Genomic DNA, 18,111 nt, shown 5'->3' on the forward strand with positions numbered 1-18,111 from the left:
TCATAAAACTCGCTCCCAGTTATGCATAAAATTGCACACCTCACTCTACAAAGTCTACACTCATAACAATTTCCACCGACGGCGATGGTAATTTAAAAGGAAATTAAAAATCTACAGGATAACAGATGTGCAAAAGATTAAAGAGAGCACATGTTTTAGGAAGTAGAGATTGAGAGAAATTTGAGATTAAACAGGACAGGTTTTTATAGTTTATTATAACTTAATATTATGACTGTGCATTCAGTGTGTTCCGAGCCGTTGTGTCAAAAGTGAAACTTCTTTAGCAAGATTCAAAGATACCTACCTACCAAAATCGTCGCCTTACTTCATTGGCCTGGAAGAGATCGCTATCTAGCGATAAGGCCACCGTTTGTACACATTATTTTAATCTTATCTGTACTTTATGTGTCTCTATATTTTCTTTTGTGTGTGCAATAAATAATTAAATAAAATAAATAAATAAAATTAAATGCAATTGTACAATGACTAAGGAATCCCTTATTCATTGTAATTATTGTATCAAATTAAATTATTATGACATTCTCGTTTATTTGGATCACAATAATGTAAAATATTGAATCATAATATATAAACTAGTTAAGTATATAAATTATAAAGTGTAAATTAATTATTATTATTATTATTTAATTATAAATTATATAGGTATACAGGTACATATTATGTACCCGAAACAACACAGAAACAGAAACAATCTTAAAATAAAATATAAATAATTATTCCCGATGCAGGTTACTTCTTATCTTATTTTCCCATTTTTCACTATGGCAATACTATTTTCAAAAGCAATATCGAGTGCGGCTTTATGGTAACAATTTCCTCGTGCGTTGCTAACTTCACACCAAAAATTTGCAATCGTAAATGTCAAAAGTAAATAGAAAATAGTGGAAATGAAAATTTAATAAATAATTGTATATTTCTATTATATTATTCAGTTATCTACAAGTAGTAATATCTTAAGTAATATAAACAAAATAATTTTCCTCTAATAATACACCAGTTCCATATTTGTGAAGTGTTCGATTTTTAAAAAAGAAGCGAAAGGTCGTATTTTTTCAACTGTAAAGTAGTTATCTAATTTTCGAATATTTACTGATTTTCTTATTAATTATTACTATACAACTTTTCTCATTAAATATCAGTTTGTGTTCAAGTAGTTATTAATGTCCTCGTAAGTTTGAATCCTTGAAATACGTCCCTGGGCGTAACCTTCTCGTTTTCGGGTTGAAGGCTGTGCGAAAATGATATTTTTTAATCCTTACTGAAACGTAGTGTATAAATAATTGGTGAATAATGGCTGAAGAGGAAGTTCTTTTCGATGATGTGTACGAACTTTGTGAAATTATTGGAAAGTAAGTAAAAAATGAATATAATTACGTCTAATAAGATTTTCGGCTCCTGTACCTAGTATATTTCCAAATAGTATATTAAATGCATAATTCAACATTTAAGTAGGTAATTTTCTAAAAAATAAATTCGTATTGTTTAATATTTTTAATGTGTTTGATAGAATTCTCTTAACATACCTACCTAATATTGTATCACTTTTTTATGTACAATACAGAACTAACTAAAATTTAATAAAGACAATAACTAGCTATATATCATCATAACTTTAATATTTATTTGCATTTATCAATTAAAACTAACTGATACTTTAAAGTATTAATATTAAACTTAAATATTCTACAGAAGTTAATCATTTGTTTATAAAATTATTGAAAGAGTTTATTAACAAAATAAATAACACATTGCAGAGGACCATTTAGTCTTGTTCGACGCTGTGTTCACCGACAGACTGGTCAACAGTTTGCGGTGAAGATTGTTGATGTAGCACGGTTCACAGCAAGCCCAGGATTGAGTACTGCTGGTAAGTTGATGAAAATATTTCTTAGAAATTAATCATATATAAGTATGAAAGTTTAGAAATTAAAGACTTTTTAACGGAATTTAAACGCGATTTATTCATTATATTATTTTCCCGACGTTTTGAACACTTTACAGCGAGCGTGGTCACGGGGAGACTGACCTCTCCAAACCCCAGAAAATACTATGTATGAAAGTTATAAGATTTGATAAAATTATTTAGTTTCTGAAGCATATTATCCATGAATTCGTAAACATGTTATGGTTCTATCCTATCTGTATCTAATGGTTAAGTTTTAATTGAATATTCTATTAAGGAAATCATTAGGTGCTATTACACTTTCAAATCAAAATCATTTGGGTTGGGTTAATTTGGAGAACATTCTCTACTATGTGACTTGTATAGTACAAAATCCTTTGAAAATTGGTCATTCTTTAATTCTGTTACTTTTAATATTACTGATATAACAAAATAAATTCACAAGATTATAAAAATAATAATAAGCCAACCCAAACTTGACTACATGTATTGCACAAATAAGAAAGTATTTCTTAAAATATCTTCATAATAAATATTTATTTGATTAGTATAGGTTTATACAACCTTGTATTCCTTGATTGAATATATATAGAGGTACTCATGAGAAACTTATATACTAAACAGATTATGTTGTAATCATATTAGACAAGAGTTGAGTTAATAGTTTTACTTAGAACCATAAATGTTCATGTTATATTTACCAATATTATTTTTTAAAGCTAAATAGATGAACTATAATATGAAATAATCATTTGAAGCATATTCTACACATTTCAGTCACATGGAAGAATTGAATTTTTCTCATGTTATTATATTATGATAAATTTCCAATAGATAATATTAGCTATCTATCTATATATAAAAAACTCAAAGGTGACTGATATAGTGATCTATCAACGCACAGCCCAAACCACTGGACGGATCGGGCTGAAATTTGGCATGCAGGTAGATGTTAGGACGGAGGCGTCCCCTAAGAAAGGATTTTGATCAATTGTACCCCCAAACGGGATAAAATAGGGGATGACATTTTGTATCATGTTTATTTATCTTTTCCACGCAGGCGAAGCTGCGGGCAACAGCTAGTGTTTTATAAAAATGGCTAAACATCTTAAATCGTTTGTTGCATATGTTTTTCTTAATAAATGGAAAATATATGCAAAGCAATACTGTTAATTTTGTACTGCACAATTTCAATTATTATTCAATTTCAGACTTGAAACGTGAAGCTACAATATGTCACATGCTAAAGCATCCTCATATTGTGGAGCTGTTAGAGACATACAGCTCGGAAGGCATGCTTTACATGGTCTTTGAATAGTAAGTAATATTCCATTCCTAAATCTACTTAAATCTCTCGGAAACTCAAGTTTACAATGACTTTTTTATGTGATGTATTGCATTTTTCTTATATCTCAGTATGTAATAAACTCAAGTTAACATGGACTTTTTATGTGATATATTGCATTTTTCTTATATCGCAGTATGTAATGTGTCTTTATATTTTTCAGTATGGATGGATCTGATCTCTGCTTTGAAGTTGTGAGAAGAGCAACGGCTGGATTTGTGTACAGTGAAGCTGTGGCATGGTATGTATTTGTAATATTAGATATATTTTGTGTGTCTATTTATTGATTTATCAAAGCAATTATATATTTTAAGCTATTGCATAGCTTCTATCGCGGGCCTTGAGCGCGGGGACCGAATCGAGAAATTCCGTAACGTGAAAACCTCACGCTCCCCACTCCGACAGGCTCGGAGGTGTGGCTTGAAGGCATGTTATGCAATAGCTTTACCGCGGCAGTCCCCGAGTGCCACACGTCTTTTTTTACACATTTCAGTCACATATTGATGAATTGAATATTTTATTTGCTCGTCTTATGTCTTATTACTAAAACTCCCAATTATTTCAGTCATTACATGCGTCAAATACTAGAAGCACTCCGCTACTGTCACGAGAATGACATAGTGCATAGAGATGTGCGGCCTCACTGTGTGCTCCTCGCTGGTAGAGATAACTGTGCTCCGGTGAAACTCGGGGGCTTTGGAGTGGCTGCTCAATTGCCTACGCCCACTGCTCATAGGGCTCCACCTGGTGAGTCAAGTAGTTAACTGATTTTTGTTATTTTTGAGATTGAATAGACTCAATGCAGTTCCATCAAAAAGTACCTGATAACTTATTTTTTTTATATTATGAGAATAAACTTAAGCTATGCAGTTTTTTTTTTGATAGCTTACTGTTAGGGTAAAGCCACCTGCAGTTTAACAAACAATTCATGAATAGGGAAATGTATTTTCCGATAATAATTAAATAGATACAGATTTGATAGGTTGAATGTGGTCTAAATGTTTATAGAAAGACATTTGAGATAACATATAGACTTCGCTTTTTATGCGTGATTGTTGCAAAAGTTTAACATATATGTTTATAAAACTTACCTTAAATAAAATAACTTTATAATAAACATACATTAATTTGGGGCTTGAGTTCCTGTTTATAATTATTATTATTTATCTAGCATGAATTACATACAGCTTACAATAGGAACAAAAATTCTGCAAATGTCATTGTTTGATACAGATCATTATGTGATAGGCGTTAAAATTATGAAAACAATTGAACTTGTTGTTATATTGATAAGGCTAGTTAAACTTGTGTTAAACAAATTTTGTTAGTGAGTACAATGTTTATTTTACAATGCTGTCGTAAAATTAGCTGTTTCTTATCTTGATATCATTGCAATTTTTGACATGGGCTTAATAATTTCTTTTTAATCATCACATTTGGAAATTGTTAAGATTAATTCTAAAAAGAGAGAGAAAGAATCTTAGCAATGTTCAATACCACAGTACTACCAGTATTAAATGTAATTTAGGTAATTTTCTATTCATCCCTACTGATTATGCAATATTAAGAAGCTTTTAACTTTTCATATGTATCAAAATTGTGCTGTCTATTTAAATTAGTAGTGTCAATGAATTCTAACTATATATCCATATAAAGAAAAGTATAAAAGGCCACTGAAGCCTTAATAAAAACGTGATAATCGGATGGAGTCTGACCAAGGACTATGTTACACAGAGCTGGTGATGGACAATCGGCCCCTAGTGGGTCCCATGGGCCAAGCCTATCTCAAATCAGATGAGTATGGTAAGACAGGAGAAGACAATATTGTGCCCTAACTGCATGGACATTGTGTGCAAATTTCATTGGCACATGTAACACATTCCAGATTTAATTAACGCCCTAATTAATCGAGTGGAGTTTGACTACTTTGGTTTATAATGAAACTTTACTCATACGGAGTTAAAGTATGTTGTGAATTAATGATCTGTTAATATTGTTTTACTTGAATGTTATTTGCATTACTTTGTTATGTTACTTTAAATAGAAATATACATATTTTACATAGGTTGTGAATAACGCAATATGAATAAATGAATGCAATAAGATATGCTGTATAACTCGTGTATTAAAGTAATTATTTAAATTAAAAATTATAAATTTAAAAAATACATAAAAATTGTAAAAACAGTGAAAATAACGCAGAAGAGTATTTATTTACCAGAAATAGCTAGAAAACCTTCACTCGATTAATTGAGGATTTGAACCACCTGGTCTGGATTTGTGTCATTCATTTCATCAATGTCTAATATATCAGGCAGAGATACACCAGGCATTGGCACATTTTCATAGATACACTGATATATGTGTTCCTAAACCCTATTGTTATAGTACATATTTTCGAACTCACATAGCCAATAGAAGCTTATAGAAGTTAGATTTAAATGCTAGTAGAAGCTTTTTGCTTCTTGCAAAGAATGAAGTAAAATTAAATTAAAAAAAGAGATATCTAGCAAGATTGTTTAACTTGTTGTTCATAATAAATTTTACTGAAATTTAAATAAAGTAAAGATTGAGAGATTATAATATTATCCTGATTATTTTTTATTCACATTCCTATTCAGCTTAATTGTGTTATTGTGAGTTCGAGCAAAATTATTTTTATTTTTTTCAAAATTATGACACGTCACCTTTGAAGTATCGGTTAAAATAGTTAAATTAAATAAACGATAAATCCGTTTCCTCTCTTCTAAATTTAAAATGATAATTTCAATTGGCAAACGTAATGTGATTTAACAATTAATTCCGCATGCAGCTTGAAAAACACGCTTAAAGTTTATTAAAATTATAAAACCAAATTACCGCTACTGCTATTTCACATTCTAGATATTAAATCAATGAAATGATTTAATATAATTTAAAGAACACCAAATAGGTCATACACTTTTAATTAAAATAGACAAGGCTAGTCGTAGGCTTATGAAACATACACGCAAATGTACAGGCTACTTAGAATAAAAAGTACCTATAAATAGGTATAAAGTAAGAATTTTTATCTTTTTTACAAAGATTTGCTAATATAAAATGCTATCTAGGTCAACATTAAAAGCTAAAATAGCAGAGTCATTTTATTATTTGCAAACTTTCTTCTCGTATATTATGACAAAAATTAACCATACTTTATCTTCAAAATATTTAGTGAATCACTGTTATTATTAATCACAATCATTAAAAACTATTGACTAACATTTGTCTGTTCATTAACCCTGTCAATAAAACCTGTTCCATAGAATTTACAATAAAGAACCCTTAAGTTATATACCTAAATGTTTCGTCGAAGGTCGCATTGGCACACCACACTACATGGCACCAGAAGTGGTGTCGAGCCAGTTGTACGGCAAGCCAGTCGATGTGTGGGCGGCTGGGATCCTGTTGCACGTGTTGCTAGTTGGCTATCTGCCGTTTACTGGCACAAGGGAAAGGCTGTTTGAAGCCATTTGTCGCGGGAGATTGCGGGTAGGTGGAGAAAATTATTAAATGAATGTGTTGTTAAATTTTGTTATTATCACACAGTTTAGTAGAGTTCTTTTTTCGTTCGTTTGAAGTGCTCTAAAGTGTTTAATTTTACGGATTTGGACCATGAATCTTTAATTTTAGTTGATTATGTGCCAGTTCAATTATCTAAAACTAATTTAGATTTTTATGTTGTTACGTTTTCTTATCTTATTATTTACAGTTTGATGCTCCTCTATGGGATGACATAAGCGATGCAGCCAAAGACCTTGTTCAGCGTATGTTGACAGTTGATCATACGCAACGAATCAACATACAAGAAGTTCTCAACCATCGATGGATAAGAGTATGAAACAATATTTTAAATTGAAGCATGTTATGATGTTTGTATTCAATCGTTTTTCGATGATTACTGTAATATTGGAATTCAATTTTGACTCGCTGTGAATGTATGATAAAGTTATGAAATGTCTCGTTTCAAACTTGAAATACATTTGCTTCAGCTCGTCTTCGTGCCTATTTTACGGTAATTTTATTAGTAAAGGTATTTCATAGAATCTTACATTAGCAGTGATCTTCAAAGAGAGTCTTTCTTATATCGAGTGATGATGATGATGATAATGAAAAATCATCACTCTCTCTCATCTTAGGGAATATTTTGGAACTTCGTTTTGCTCGTTGCGTTCACAAATAGTTTGGTAAAGAATCTAAATTTCATCTTTTTCCTAGTTGTTTAACCTAACCTAAAATAATCACCAGGATCGCGACAAGCAGAACCGCATCCACTTAGCTGGTACAGTGGAAGAGCTGAAGAAGTTCAACAGCCGTCGCCGTCTCCGAGCTGCTACTCTTGCTGCTGCGTCTGTTGAAGATGAGGAGGAGGAGGAACAACCGGCCAGGAAACAGGCTCTGCTGGAAGAGGCTAATGCTGCAGGTTGGTAGAAAGTGACTTGGTTCAGGTGAATGGCAGAATGGCAACATTTGAATATAAAAACCCATGGAGGGTTGTCGCGTAAAAACCACAAGACAGTTCTTTGGCATATTATGATATACAGTTACATATTTTGTAATTAAATTGTAATACTGACATTATTAATAATATAAAGTGAAAAAACTAAAACCCAACTACGACAATAACCGGCGCTGAAAAAGTATAAAACAAGATTTCAGAATACTGAACTGAACAAAGTTGCTAATGTAGTTGCAAGTAAATGGACACAGTAGACTCTACCAAGATGCCTTCGTTGTAAATTGACAATAATGTCATACAATACTATTCTGAAGTATGCAATATTCCACTATGTAAAGATAAATTTTCATGTTTGGAAAGGCGTAGTCACACGTTGTTGAAGTGCTACGGTAGATAGGTACATATTATGTAACGTGTGACTACGCCTTTCCAAACATGAAAATTTATCTTTACATAGTGGAATATTGCATACTTCAGAATAGTATTGTATGACATTATTGTCAATTTACAACGAAGGCATCTTGGTAGAGTCTACTGTGTCCATTTACTTGCAACTACATTAGCAACTTTGTTCAGTTCAGTATTCTGAAATCTTGTTTTATACTTTTTCAGCGCCGGTTATTGTCGTAGTTGGGTTTTAGTTTTTTCACTTTATATTATTTGTACTATTTTGGTGTTAAAGTGTATTTGTGGGGCATAATATTAACAAAAGTTAAACTGATGAACTAATAAAGAAGCTATGGACGAAAAGATGTGAATTATATGCAATCAGCCCATGAATACAGGTAAAGTCACGAGCAAATGCTAGTAATATATATATGTGGGGATGGTGTAAATGAAAAGCCAAATTCGCCCAATCGATTTATTTCCCAGACACCGGTTACATATCAAAAATACATTTCAACAATCCTCCATTACATCGTACCAAAAAACACACAGTCAAGTCATAGACAACATAGATCGTTTTACAGTCTACAGATAACATATCCACAGATTAAATAATAGAAAAGCACAGACTAAAAATAAAAGTAGTTATGAAATACAATCTTAATTATTTATCCTATTCCCACACGGTCATCCTGCAGAATCATCTGTCCCAGATGAGTCAACAGTCGTAGATGATCAATATGGTAAGTAGACAATGGTAAATCACCTTTATCTATTACATATAGAAATCCTTCCTTCTTTCCTCTTTTATTTGAATTAAGTATACATTCCACGCAATTATCAATGTTTGTTTTAATCTTTTCTTTTAAATTCTCCATATAATAATTTCTATTTATTAATTCCTCAGTCTTAACACAACCAAAATGTCCGTTTTCATGATGTTTTCTTATAATTTCATTTTGCATTTTCTTAGGTACAACCATTAATTTATTTCCATCCTTAATCTTCCATAACATTCCATTCTTCTTTTTTGCAAGCACTATTGGACTAGCATAATCAGACTTACTTGTTTTTATTATTCCTTCATCAAGCCATTCTTTAATCTGTTTGTCAACAATGTTAAGCTCCAAAGGTGACAATCGTCGTGGATTCTGATAAACTGGTACATCATCGGTTAATAATATTTTAAGTTTTACATTTGATTCTTTAGTACATCTTTTGGGGTTATATTCTTTTATAATATTCTGTATTTTATTCTTATATTCTTTGTTTTCAATATTTGTGATATCTTCATTTTCATTCTCTAGCATTGTAAGGTGTAATATTCTTGTTGCAGTGATAGTTCCAGATTTAAAATTGATTTCTACTTCTTTCAGTACAGGATTTCCTAATATAATGTTGACAGGGATAGCGCCATCATCAACAACATAAAATAAAGTTTCAAAATAACAATCATCAATTTCAATTTTTGCTGTGAAAGATCCTTTTGTATAAATTTCCTTTTCAGCTATTCCAGTTAAAGTTTCTGTTGTTCCTGAACTATAAGATAACAATTTTTCACCTTGAATCTTCCTAAAATAAGACATAATTATTAAATTAGCATCGCTTCCGGTATCAATCAGGGCTTCTACATCAATATTATTTATTTTCAGCTTCTTGAAAGGTCTCACATCAATATTATTTTTAGTTGACATAATTTCCAAACTCTTTTTTATACTTTTAGAACATTCAGTTGATTTATGGCCAAACAAGTTGCATTTAAAACATTTAATGCCTTTAGTACAATTAGGCGACTCATGATCTAAATCTCCACAATTGAAACATCTCTTTACTCGTAGTGTTTTTTGAATTTTCATGCCAATGGACTTTGATACTGAATTACTTTGAATCTTATTAGGTGAATATGATTTTTTCTTAATTTCTGAATAAATGTCTAATTTCTTTCTGAATTCTTTAATGTTACAAGCGCCATATAAAATATTTTTGTTGGACTCACTGTCTTTAATACCGTCGATGACATATTCCATCAGGGCTTCATCTTCAACATTCCCAAGTACTGCAAGTTCCTTCATATGTAAAAAATATTGCTGATGAGTCTCATTCATCTTCATCCGGCGAGTTGAAAGTCTCTTGTGAACAGTTGCACTGTTCAACTTCTTACCAAATTCCTCACGGAGCTCAGACTTAAGTGTATCCCACGTGGTGGTCCCACTTAGTGAACGTAAAAATAGCTTGGCGGTTCCCGCGAGAAGCCGCTTCGAAAATATGAGTTTTTCTATTTCGCCCCATTGCATTAAAGAGGAAATATCTTCAAAATCTTTTACGAATGTTTCGATGCCATAGGCATCATCACCCGAAAATGGCGTCATTGATTTCTCTAAGTCATTGAAGGAAATACGCGGCGATGGTTCACCACAATCATCATCATCTTTTACTCGTTTCGGCGGCATGTTGAATAATGTAAATAAAAAGTTTTATAGTCTTCAAGTCGTAATCGTATAATCATAAGCTTCTTTAAATCTTAGTCTTCGTTCGTAATTCGTAAATTCTTAATCAGGTTAAATCACCGGCATCATAGTCTTCGTCTGTTTTTTCTTTATTCCACCATCCCGTATCCCGGACGAACCCCCAAATTATGTGGGGATGGTGTAAATGAAAAGCCAAATTCGCCCAATCGATTTATTTCCCAGACACCGGTTACATATCAAAAATACATTTCAACAATCCTCCATTACATCGTACCAAAAAACACACAGTCAAGTCATAGACAACATAGATCGTTTTACAGTCTACAGATAACATATCCACAGATTAAATAATAGAAAAGCACAGACTAAAAATAAAAGTAGTTATGAAATACAATCTTAATTATTTATCCTATTCCCACATATATATTCAAAATGTACAAGGAAAGCGCTTTCAAATGATACCAAACACGGGATATTTATCTTAACTTTATTTTTTTACTCTGTATGTTTTGTCCAATAGAGGACGCCACATTAGATTTTGTGAAACCCCATATAGCCTATAACCAGCGGACAATTAAGACGCTTCTAATGATATGTCATTTGTCAAATTCTGATAAGTAGTTTAGACGTTACGAGGGAACAGATGAACATACATACATACATACATACATACATAGCCTGTCAAAATCATAACCCTCCTTTTGCTTTGCCGTAGTCGGGTAAAAAGAGCAAGTATGGAGTTTCTTGCCGGTTCTTCTCCATAGATACTGCTTTCCAAATCGGTGGTAAATGTTAAAAATATGTAAAAATAATATGAAGTTTCAAAAGTGCTTCTCGAATTAGTCTAATTGAATAAATAAATGTTTGAGTTTGAGTTTGAGGAGCAGGATACCGATGAAGGCCAATGACAGAAGTTCTAGAACGGAATATTCTTTATGTGTATTGTTTGCTTCTACCAACATCACCTATTAGATGTGGGTAACTTAACTAAATAATTCTTTGAATCATGGATACATTTTACATTGCAGTCTGCACGTATTATTGTAGCGGTCAACACTTTGGAAGAAATATCGTTGATAATGAAATTTAATCAATTTTAAAGTGTCAAAATCAAATCAAATCAAATCATTTATTTATTTCTCCTCACAATTCCCATTCAAATTTCACTTTATAATATTTTGTGTGTGTAGTACTCGTAGAATTATTCATGTATATATAATTTATGTAATTTGTTGTAGCGGTGAATCTGATAGTTGAATCTCTGGACGATGTTGCCGTGTTGCAAGATGGACCGCTTTTCATGGATCCAGATTTGTTCCATACTGTTCTTGATGATCTGCAGCTTCGCGCTTTATTAGAGGTAATTACATTAATTATACGTGTTATGATGGTTTTTTTTAAGAAATTTCATTTTACAGATTTTTTTTAAATTTTTCAATTCATAGTTTTAAAGAATCTTGGAGTGTTTTTTTTTTCATTATAATAGGACGGACAATGAAATATGTAATCAATTAGCAATGTTTTCATATTTTTATAACTGAGCAGTAAAATAAGTATGATAACTGACGGCGTCGACAGTGACTCTTAAGAAGGGGTATAAAGCAAAATTACCAATCTTCTATTAGATGATACGTGTAATATTCAAGACTAAATCTAGGTAAATCGAGGTAACTTCGTGATTTTTTTTATCGAGTCAATTTTAATATTATATGTGTTTGATCAAACAGAACCGTAAATTTCATCCAGTTCTATGTACTTATATTTTATTTTTTAGATTTGGTCTTGAATTTCAAGTATCATCTAATAGAGGATTGGTAATTTAGCTTTATACCCCTTCTTAAATCAGCTTCCCTCATTACTCAACTTTTTTTTGTAGATATGGAAGTGCTTGACCACAATCTCGCCTGATGGAAAGCTAAGATGTGGTCTAACGCAACGTCCTTCGATTACGTCCATTTTAAAAGATGGTACGCGCTTCCCTAGTACTGGTCGATTAAGGAAAGCTGGCATTGTGGCTTCACTCTCATAAGCTGATCTACGCGTGAGAGAGATTGGCAGACTTTTCATGATGCGTATGCAGTATATGACGTCACGCCGCGCGCGTCTCCATAAGACACTACACATGTGCAATGTGTGAATGTGTTTACGTTCCAGCTCTTCTTAATCGGCCTGTAGGTACCGGTTCACCGTTCGCTCGCTTGTCCGCAGGTGTACGACCGCATCGCGTGCACGGTGGTGGTGACGAGCGGGCGCGCGCCGGCCGCGGAGGGGCGGGCCCGCGCGCGCGCCGCGCTGGACGCCGCGCGCGCCCGCCCCGCGCCCGCGCCCGCCGGCACCGCGCCGCACACCGCCGCCGCGATACACGACCTGCGCCGCGTGCTCGCCGCGCCGCACCTCAAGGTGAGTGCTGACTGCTGAGTGCACTGTGCTCTGGTGTTATAAGTAACAAGTGATAACTGCGTTAAATACAACCGATTTCAAACTTGCACTAGCAAAATTTACAAATACATACAAAAATGCTCATAAAATAAAAACTACTGGGCCTATCCGAATAAAATTTTTATGGGACCAATTCGACACCATCCCGCATTGAACGAAAAAAGAATCACGTAAATCGGTTCAGAAACCTCGGAGTAATCGGTGTACATACATAAAAAAAAGCCATACCGGCCGAATTGATAACCTCCTCTTTTTTTGAAGTCGGTTAAAAAGATTCCATCGGTATACTAATGAATAAGAATAAGAATAATATCATTTTATTAGGTTCACCACAATATATGAAACAATAATCAATACATAACATAAACATAGAAAAAAAAAACTTAAAAACTATAAAACGAAAATAAGCACAAAGTAATGCACAAACGATGACGTGAAAGTGAGATTTTACTCGTAAGTGACAAAAAAAAACAACAAGTAAATTGTGGCTAATTAGGCACATTAAAATATGTCACTAGCGCAAAAGAATTATCTACGCCTTATTACAATACTATTTACTGCGTTTGAAAAACCCGTTGGCATCACCACGCTGCATGTTAAGATTTGTGCTAGTGCCACCGTTTGACATACTGAGTGTATAATGCCGCCGTTGCATACGGACTGCGTACTGGATAAACCGTACCTCAAGGTAATGCCGCCGCTCGTCCAGTTAATTCCGCCGCTCGTTGAGCTAGCGCCGCCGTTCGACGAGATCGGTTTGCTGTGTAATGCCGCCGTTGTACGTGCTCCGCCGCGTTGGAATATTATACCAGTGCATTTCAATGTTATTAATAGTGCCGCCGCTCAGCGTGCAGTATAGTGCCGCCGCCATACGCGCTCCGTTGCGTTTTTTAGGTAAAGGTGAACGATGTAATGCTTCAGTCAAATACGCTATTACGAATTTCACTACCGTACTTTAAGTTTAAACTAACTATAGAGGCCTCTGAACAATACTAGAGTATTGCCGCCGTTATTCACGTAATATAAATAGTTAAATGCTTGCCAATGTGATTTATGAACCACTTAGTTTTATATTACGTTAATAATAAACAATTATTAAAACGTTTGTCGTGATGACCTGTGATGGAATAATATACACGAGACTGGAAAAATTTCAATTTTCAAAAGTACTGTAAAACGCCATCTTGTATGAATTTTAGGAACAATTTCTGGAAACGACAACTATTTTAAAGTTGTGTTGTTTTGGTCCGTATTCACAAGAGGGCGTATAAATATAATATACTCTTTGGCTGGCGTTATTTTATTTTGTATCGCAGTTATTTTTCTGAAATAAGTTGTTCATAACAGGCATTCAATAATGGAACTCTATAATAAAAGATAACCTTCCTACAATAAACTATAATTGATTCTTTAAATATGGTTTACTTTTTTTTAGAGATATTTATTCTGCTTAATAAATATTTATCTACCTTATGTTGTAATTAAAAATCTCCATAAGTCTATCTAACGTAAATAAATTTAAATATTCTTTTAAATACCACACATAAACAATGTACATGATAATAATCAGGATTTTTTCGCAATCAACAGATAACATCAATTAATAACATTATTCCATAACGACACCATTACAAACCAAATGAAATTTGTTAACCAACGTTTACAGTTGCCCATAACTTTAGTTCTAACAATAATTCACAATTATTAATAAAATGACTCTATTACAATACAAATTACTCGTACATTTTATATCCGTCAACTTGTAACCTAACTCCTAACTAACACTTAACACCAGAGGCGGCTCGTGACAAAATTTTATGGGTGTTCACTTGAAATAAAACACTGAAAATACATGGTGTAAATCAGTACAATTTAATTAAAAAATTACTTATAAAGGAAATGCATACGTCTTTCTTTTTGGTGTGCAATAATATCTATAACTTGACACAATCTATTAAGCTTCGTAAAATATGTCTGTTTTCATCGACACGGTCATTGAACTCGCGTATTGACTTTCGGTACGCGGAATCTAATGCTTTACGAATGTCTTGTCGTTCGATAGACGCCAATTGCAGTTCATTCAACAAATGGTACCTACCGAGATTGTGAATGTTTTTTCATCTTGATTGAAAGATGAGCTAAGTCGTCAACGCCCGTTTCAGTCCAAGCACTCTCACCTCCGCCGGCCGCGCCCGCTTCAAATAAAAGACACGGAAAACAAAATATTTTGTTGCTTTCATGTTCATCACAACCACACAACCACGGTGTTTTCACATATTGTTCGGATTTAAACACACGCGTATATGTTTTCGTTTTTGTCGTACATTTTTGCGTAAGGTCAAGTTCAAGCCGTGGCGGTCCCTTAGCTTTCAATTCAAGCCGAATTTGTAACGTTTTAACACACTTTTAATGAACGCCACATTATAATTGTCCATTTTAACACTCACAAGTAATACTGATAACTACAGGCTATTTCAACACGTATCTTATGATTTTAATTAGAAAATTCCCGAATATACATTCGCGCGCGTGCAGTCAAGTTGACTAGTGTTTGTTTATATAGGCAACGTCGCGCGAAATCGCTGTCTTGTGTACGGGCGCGCGGTAAAAACGAACCGGCAACGTTTGCGGGAGCGGCGCTCCGAATTTTGCTATTTTTTCATAGAAAATCTTCTGTTTTACGCGCAGGACTCTGACAAAACTATCTCTTTCACTCCTATTGGATTTCGTATTAGAAAATGTACTAAATATTTTTTCATTGGAGCGCAATCGTGAGCGCTCCGCTACGCGCGTTTTATAATACAGTATTATACCTACAGGTGTATTGTATGGAATGATGGAATGATGGATATATTCATTGGTATTGCCAGTAGTTTTTTACGATTACGATTGATTTTAAATAGTAATAATTAATATTAATAATGAAATTAAGGAGTATGATTTTATTATAATTATTTATGGGAGTTCACTGCACCAGCGCTCCTTAGGGCGAGCCGCCTCTGCTTAACACACATAAATTCCTACCAAAAGTAGGAACCTATTTCCCGCTAGGTTTATAAAATAATAGCTGTGCTGTGCGGTTTCACCTGCAATGCTCCTTTCCTGTTGGTTTTAGCGTGATGATATAATATAGTCTAAAGCATTCCTCGATAAATGCGCTATCTAGCACCGAAATAATTTTTCAAATCGGACCAGTAGTTCCTGAGATTAGCGCGTTCAAACAAAGAAACAAACAAACTCTTCAGCTTTATAATATTAGTATTAGTAAAGATAAACTTAATCCTCACAATAATGCCTCTATTACAAAACAAATTACTCGTACATTTTGTATCCGTCACCTTATAACCTATCTCCTAACTAAAACAAAAAATCCGAATAAATGTAGGTATTTCCCGCTAGGTGTATAAAATATTTGAACGCACGGTACGTACGCGTGTACGCGTGTCAGACGAATTCGCACGTAGCCCATACATTTCCACTGGTGTGAGTTATGTGACACTAGTTGAAATTAAGATCTAAAGCTGCGGAAATAATATTGTGTAGGCTGATAAAATATAGCGTGTGGTGTAGGGATGAGCAGTTTTGCTGAATTCTTCTTTTTTAATGCTATCGATAAATTCAAATTTCAAATTTATTTATTATTAAACATACATACATACAATTACAATTACAATTTATTACAATATACAATTAATATTCATGTAAGTAAAAGTATATAAATAAAAAAGCTACCAAAACAATTTAACAAGCCAATGTTTCCCTAGCTAGGTTAGTGGGCAAACTGTGCTTAGGAGAAACAGCTTGCCTCTAAAATAAATTCACAAAAAGCCTCTTAGCAAGTACTTAATTATAAATTAAAATTGGTTACAATAGAGATTAAGAGAAAAAAAAATATATGTATAAATTTAAGGTGTATAAGAGAATGCGGGTGTGCCGTATGAAACTGTATCATATGAATGTATATAATATATTTGTGTGTGTATGTGTATGTGTGTGCGTGTGTGTGTGTGTAAGTGTGTGTGTGTGTGTGATAAGTTAAAGTAATTGTATTTAGTGTGTACCTACTATTTGAAATAACAATAGATAGCAATTTCTTAAATACACAAAAACTGCCTCATTTACATTAATTAAAAATATAATCGTGTAACGTTTGATCAAATAGCACCATGCAATTAAAAAAAACCCCAACAGACGATATTTTATAAAACATCATCAACATAGGTATCAATAATTCTTACTTTCAAAATATGCACGCAGGTGTGCTGACGTACAAATTATGTTGTTATGTAACAAACTGATACATCTGGACCAATTGTAAAATCTATTAATAAAACAAAGACATACTAATCATCTAATCCCCCGTAACGCGTATTCAAACACCAGATTTTAGAACCGACACAACCTGGATCACATTTTACATTAAACGTTGGCTTTAAATAATAACGTTGTTATTAATGAGCGACAGTCGTTGCTACATCATAATTTATCCCCCTAAGTTCGGAAAGTGTCAACCCTCTTTAATTTAAGGGCCAGCGGGAGGTGTTTTGGATATTCGTCTTTTATTATGTGTCGGGAACAGTATGACTCTGTTATTCGCTTTTTATTGCTTGTTATTATCGTCATTGAGTGAGAGCGAACTAGCTACAGTTCTTGTTTTATTTAATTACTGCGCAAGATGGAAATTCTACGGTTTAGGAAATGTTTCGCGATCTGATTGGAATACGGTCGTTGAATTTGTTATCGTTTTTCAAAGACTTATATCTCAGATTTAACTAACTACATTTCATGAGCTTTTGTGTATTTTTCGACATTTCACGTGATTCTGAAACCGATGTCAATACTCATATCAGTTGATTACTCGTTCCCATCGTATTACATTCACAGCTCATACACGTAACACGATCCACTCAAATCGAGTGTATTGCCACATTCACAATTGCATACCGTTTTACGCTCAAAACTAACGGCCAGCTACGCTCAACTTGATCAATGTCCGCGTAAGAGACGTACAAATGCGAAGCGTCGCACGATGCGCCATTGAATGCGTCACATTGCAGCTACGTTCAGA

At 33.4% G+C, this 18,111-nt stretch overlaps 2 protein-coding genes across 7 annotated transcripts in view; one reads left to right on the forward strand and one right to left on the reverse strand.

Moving 5' to 3' along the window:
- The first annotated feature begins 977 nt into the window (after window positions 1-977).
- Window positions 978-18,111, forward strand: part of LOC123695228 (peripheral plasma membrane protein CASK) — a 152,778-nt gene continuing 135,644 nt past the window's right edge. For 4 of the 6 annotated variants that reach the window (XM_045641006.1, XM_045641007.1, XM_045641005.1 and 1 more), the window contains exons 1-11: window positions 989-1,370; window positions 1,776-1,888; window positions 3,136-3,241; window positions 3,433-3,510; window positions 3,835-4,016; window positions 5,004-5,072; window positions 6,607-6,782; window positions 7,003-7,125; window positions 7,539-7,713; window positions 11,843-11,964; window positions 12,813-13,004. In XM_045641006.1, the coding sequence (XP_045496962.1) occupies window positions 1,312-1,370; window positions 1,776-1,888; window positions 3,136-3,241; window positions 3,433-3,510; window positions 3,835-4,016; window positions 5,004-5,072; window positions 6,607-6,782; window positions 7,003-7,125; window positions 7,539-7,713; window positions 11,843-11,964; window positions 12,813-13,004 (1,395 nt within the window). In that variant the 5' untranslated portion in view covers window positions 989-1,311. Of the gene's footprint in view, window positions 1,371-1,775; window positions 1,889-3,135; window positions 3,242-3,432; window positions 3,511-3,834; window positions 4,017-5,003; window positions 5,073-6,606; window positions 6,783-7,002; window positions 7,126-7,538; window positions 7,714-11,842; window positions 11,965-12,812; window positions 13,005-18,111 lie in introns of all 6 variants that reach the window. The other 2 variants (XM_045641004.1, XM_045641003.1) reach the window with 2 other exon arrangements.
- LOC123695229 lies at window positions 8,598-11,021 on the reverse strand. The gene is made up of 2 exons (XM_045641010.1): window positions 10,133-11,021; window positions 8,598-9,708 (listed from the first exon to the last, which is right to left on the reverse strand). Exons 1-2 carry the CDS (start codon window positions 10,584-10,586, stop codon window positions 9,653-9,655), a joined length of 510 nt encoding a protein of 169 aa, XP_045496966.1. The 5' UTR covers window positions 10,587-11,021; the 3' UTR covers window positions 8,598-9,652.

This window comes from Colias croceus, chromosome 10 (genome assembly GCF_905220415.1).
Source record: "Colias croceus chromosome 10, ilColCroc2.1".
NCBI classification, from domain to species: Eukaryota; Metazoa; Arthropoda; class Insecta; order Lepidoptera; family Pieridae; genus Colias; species Colias croceus.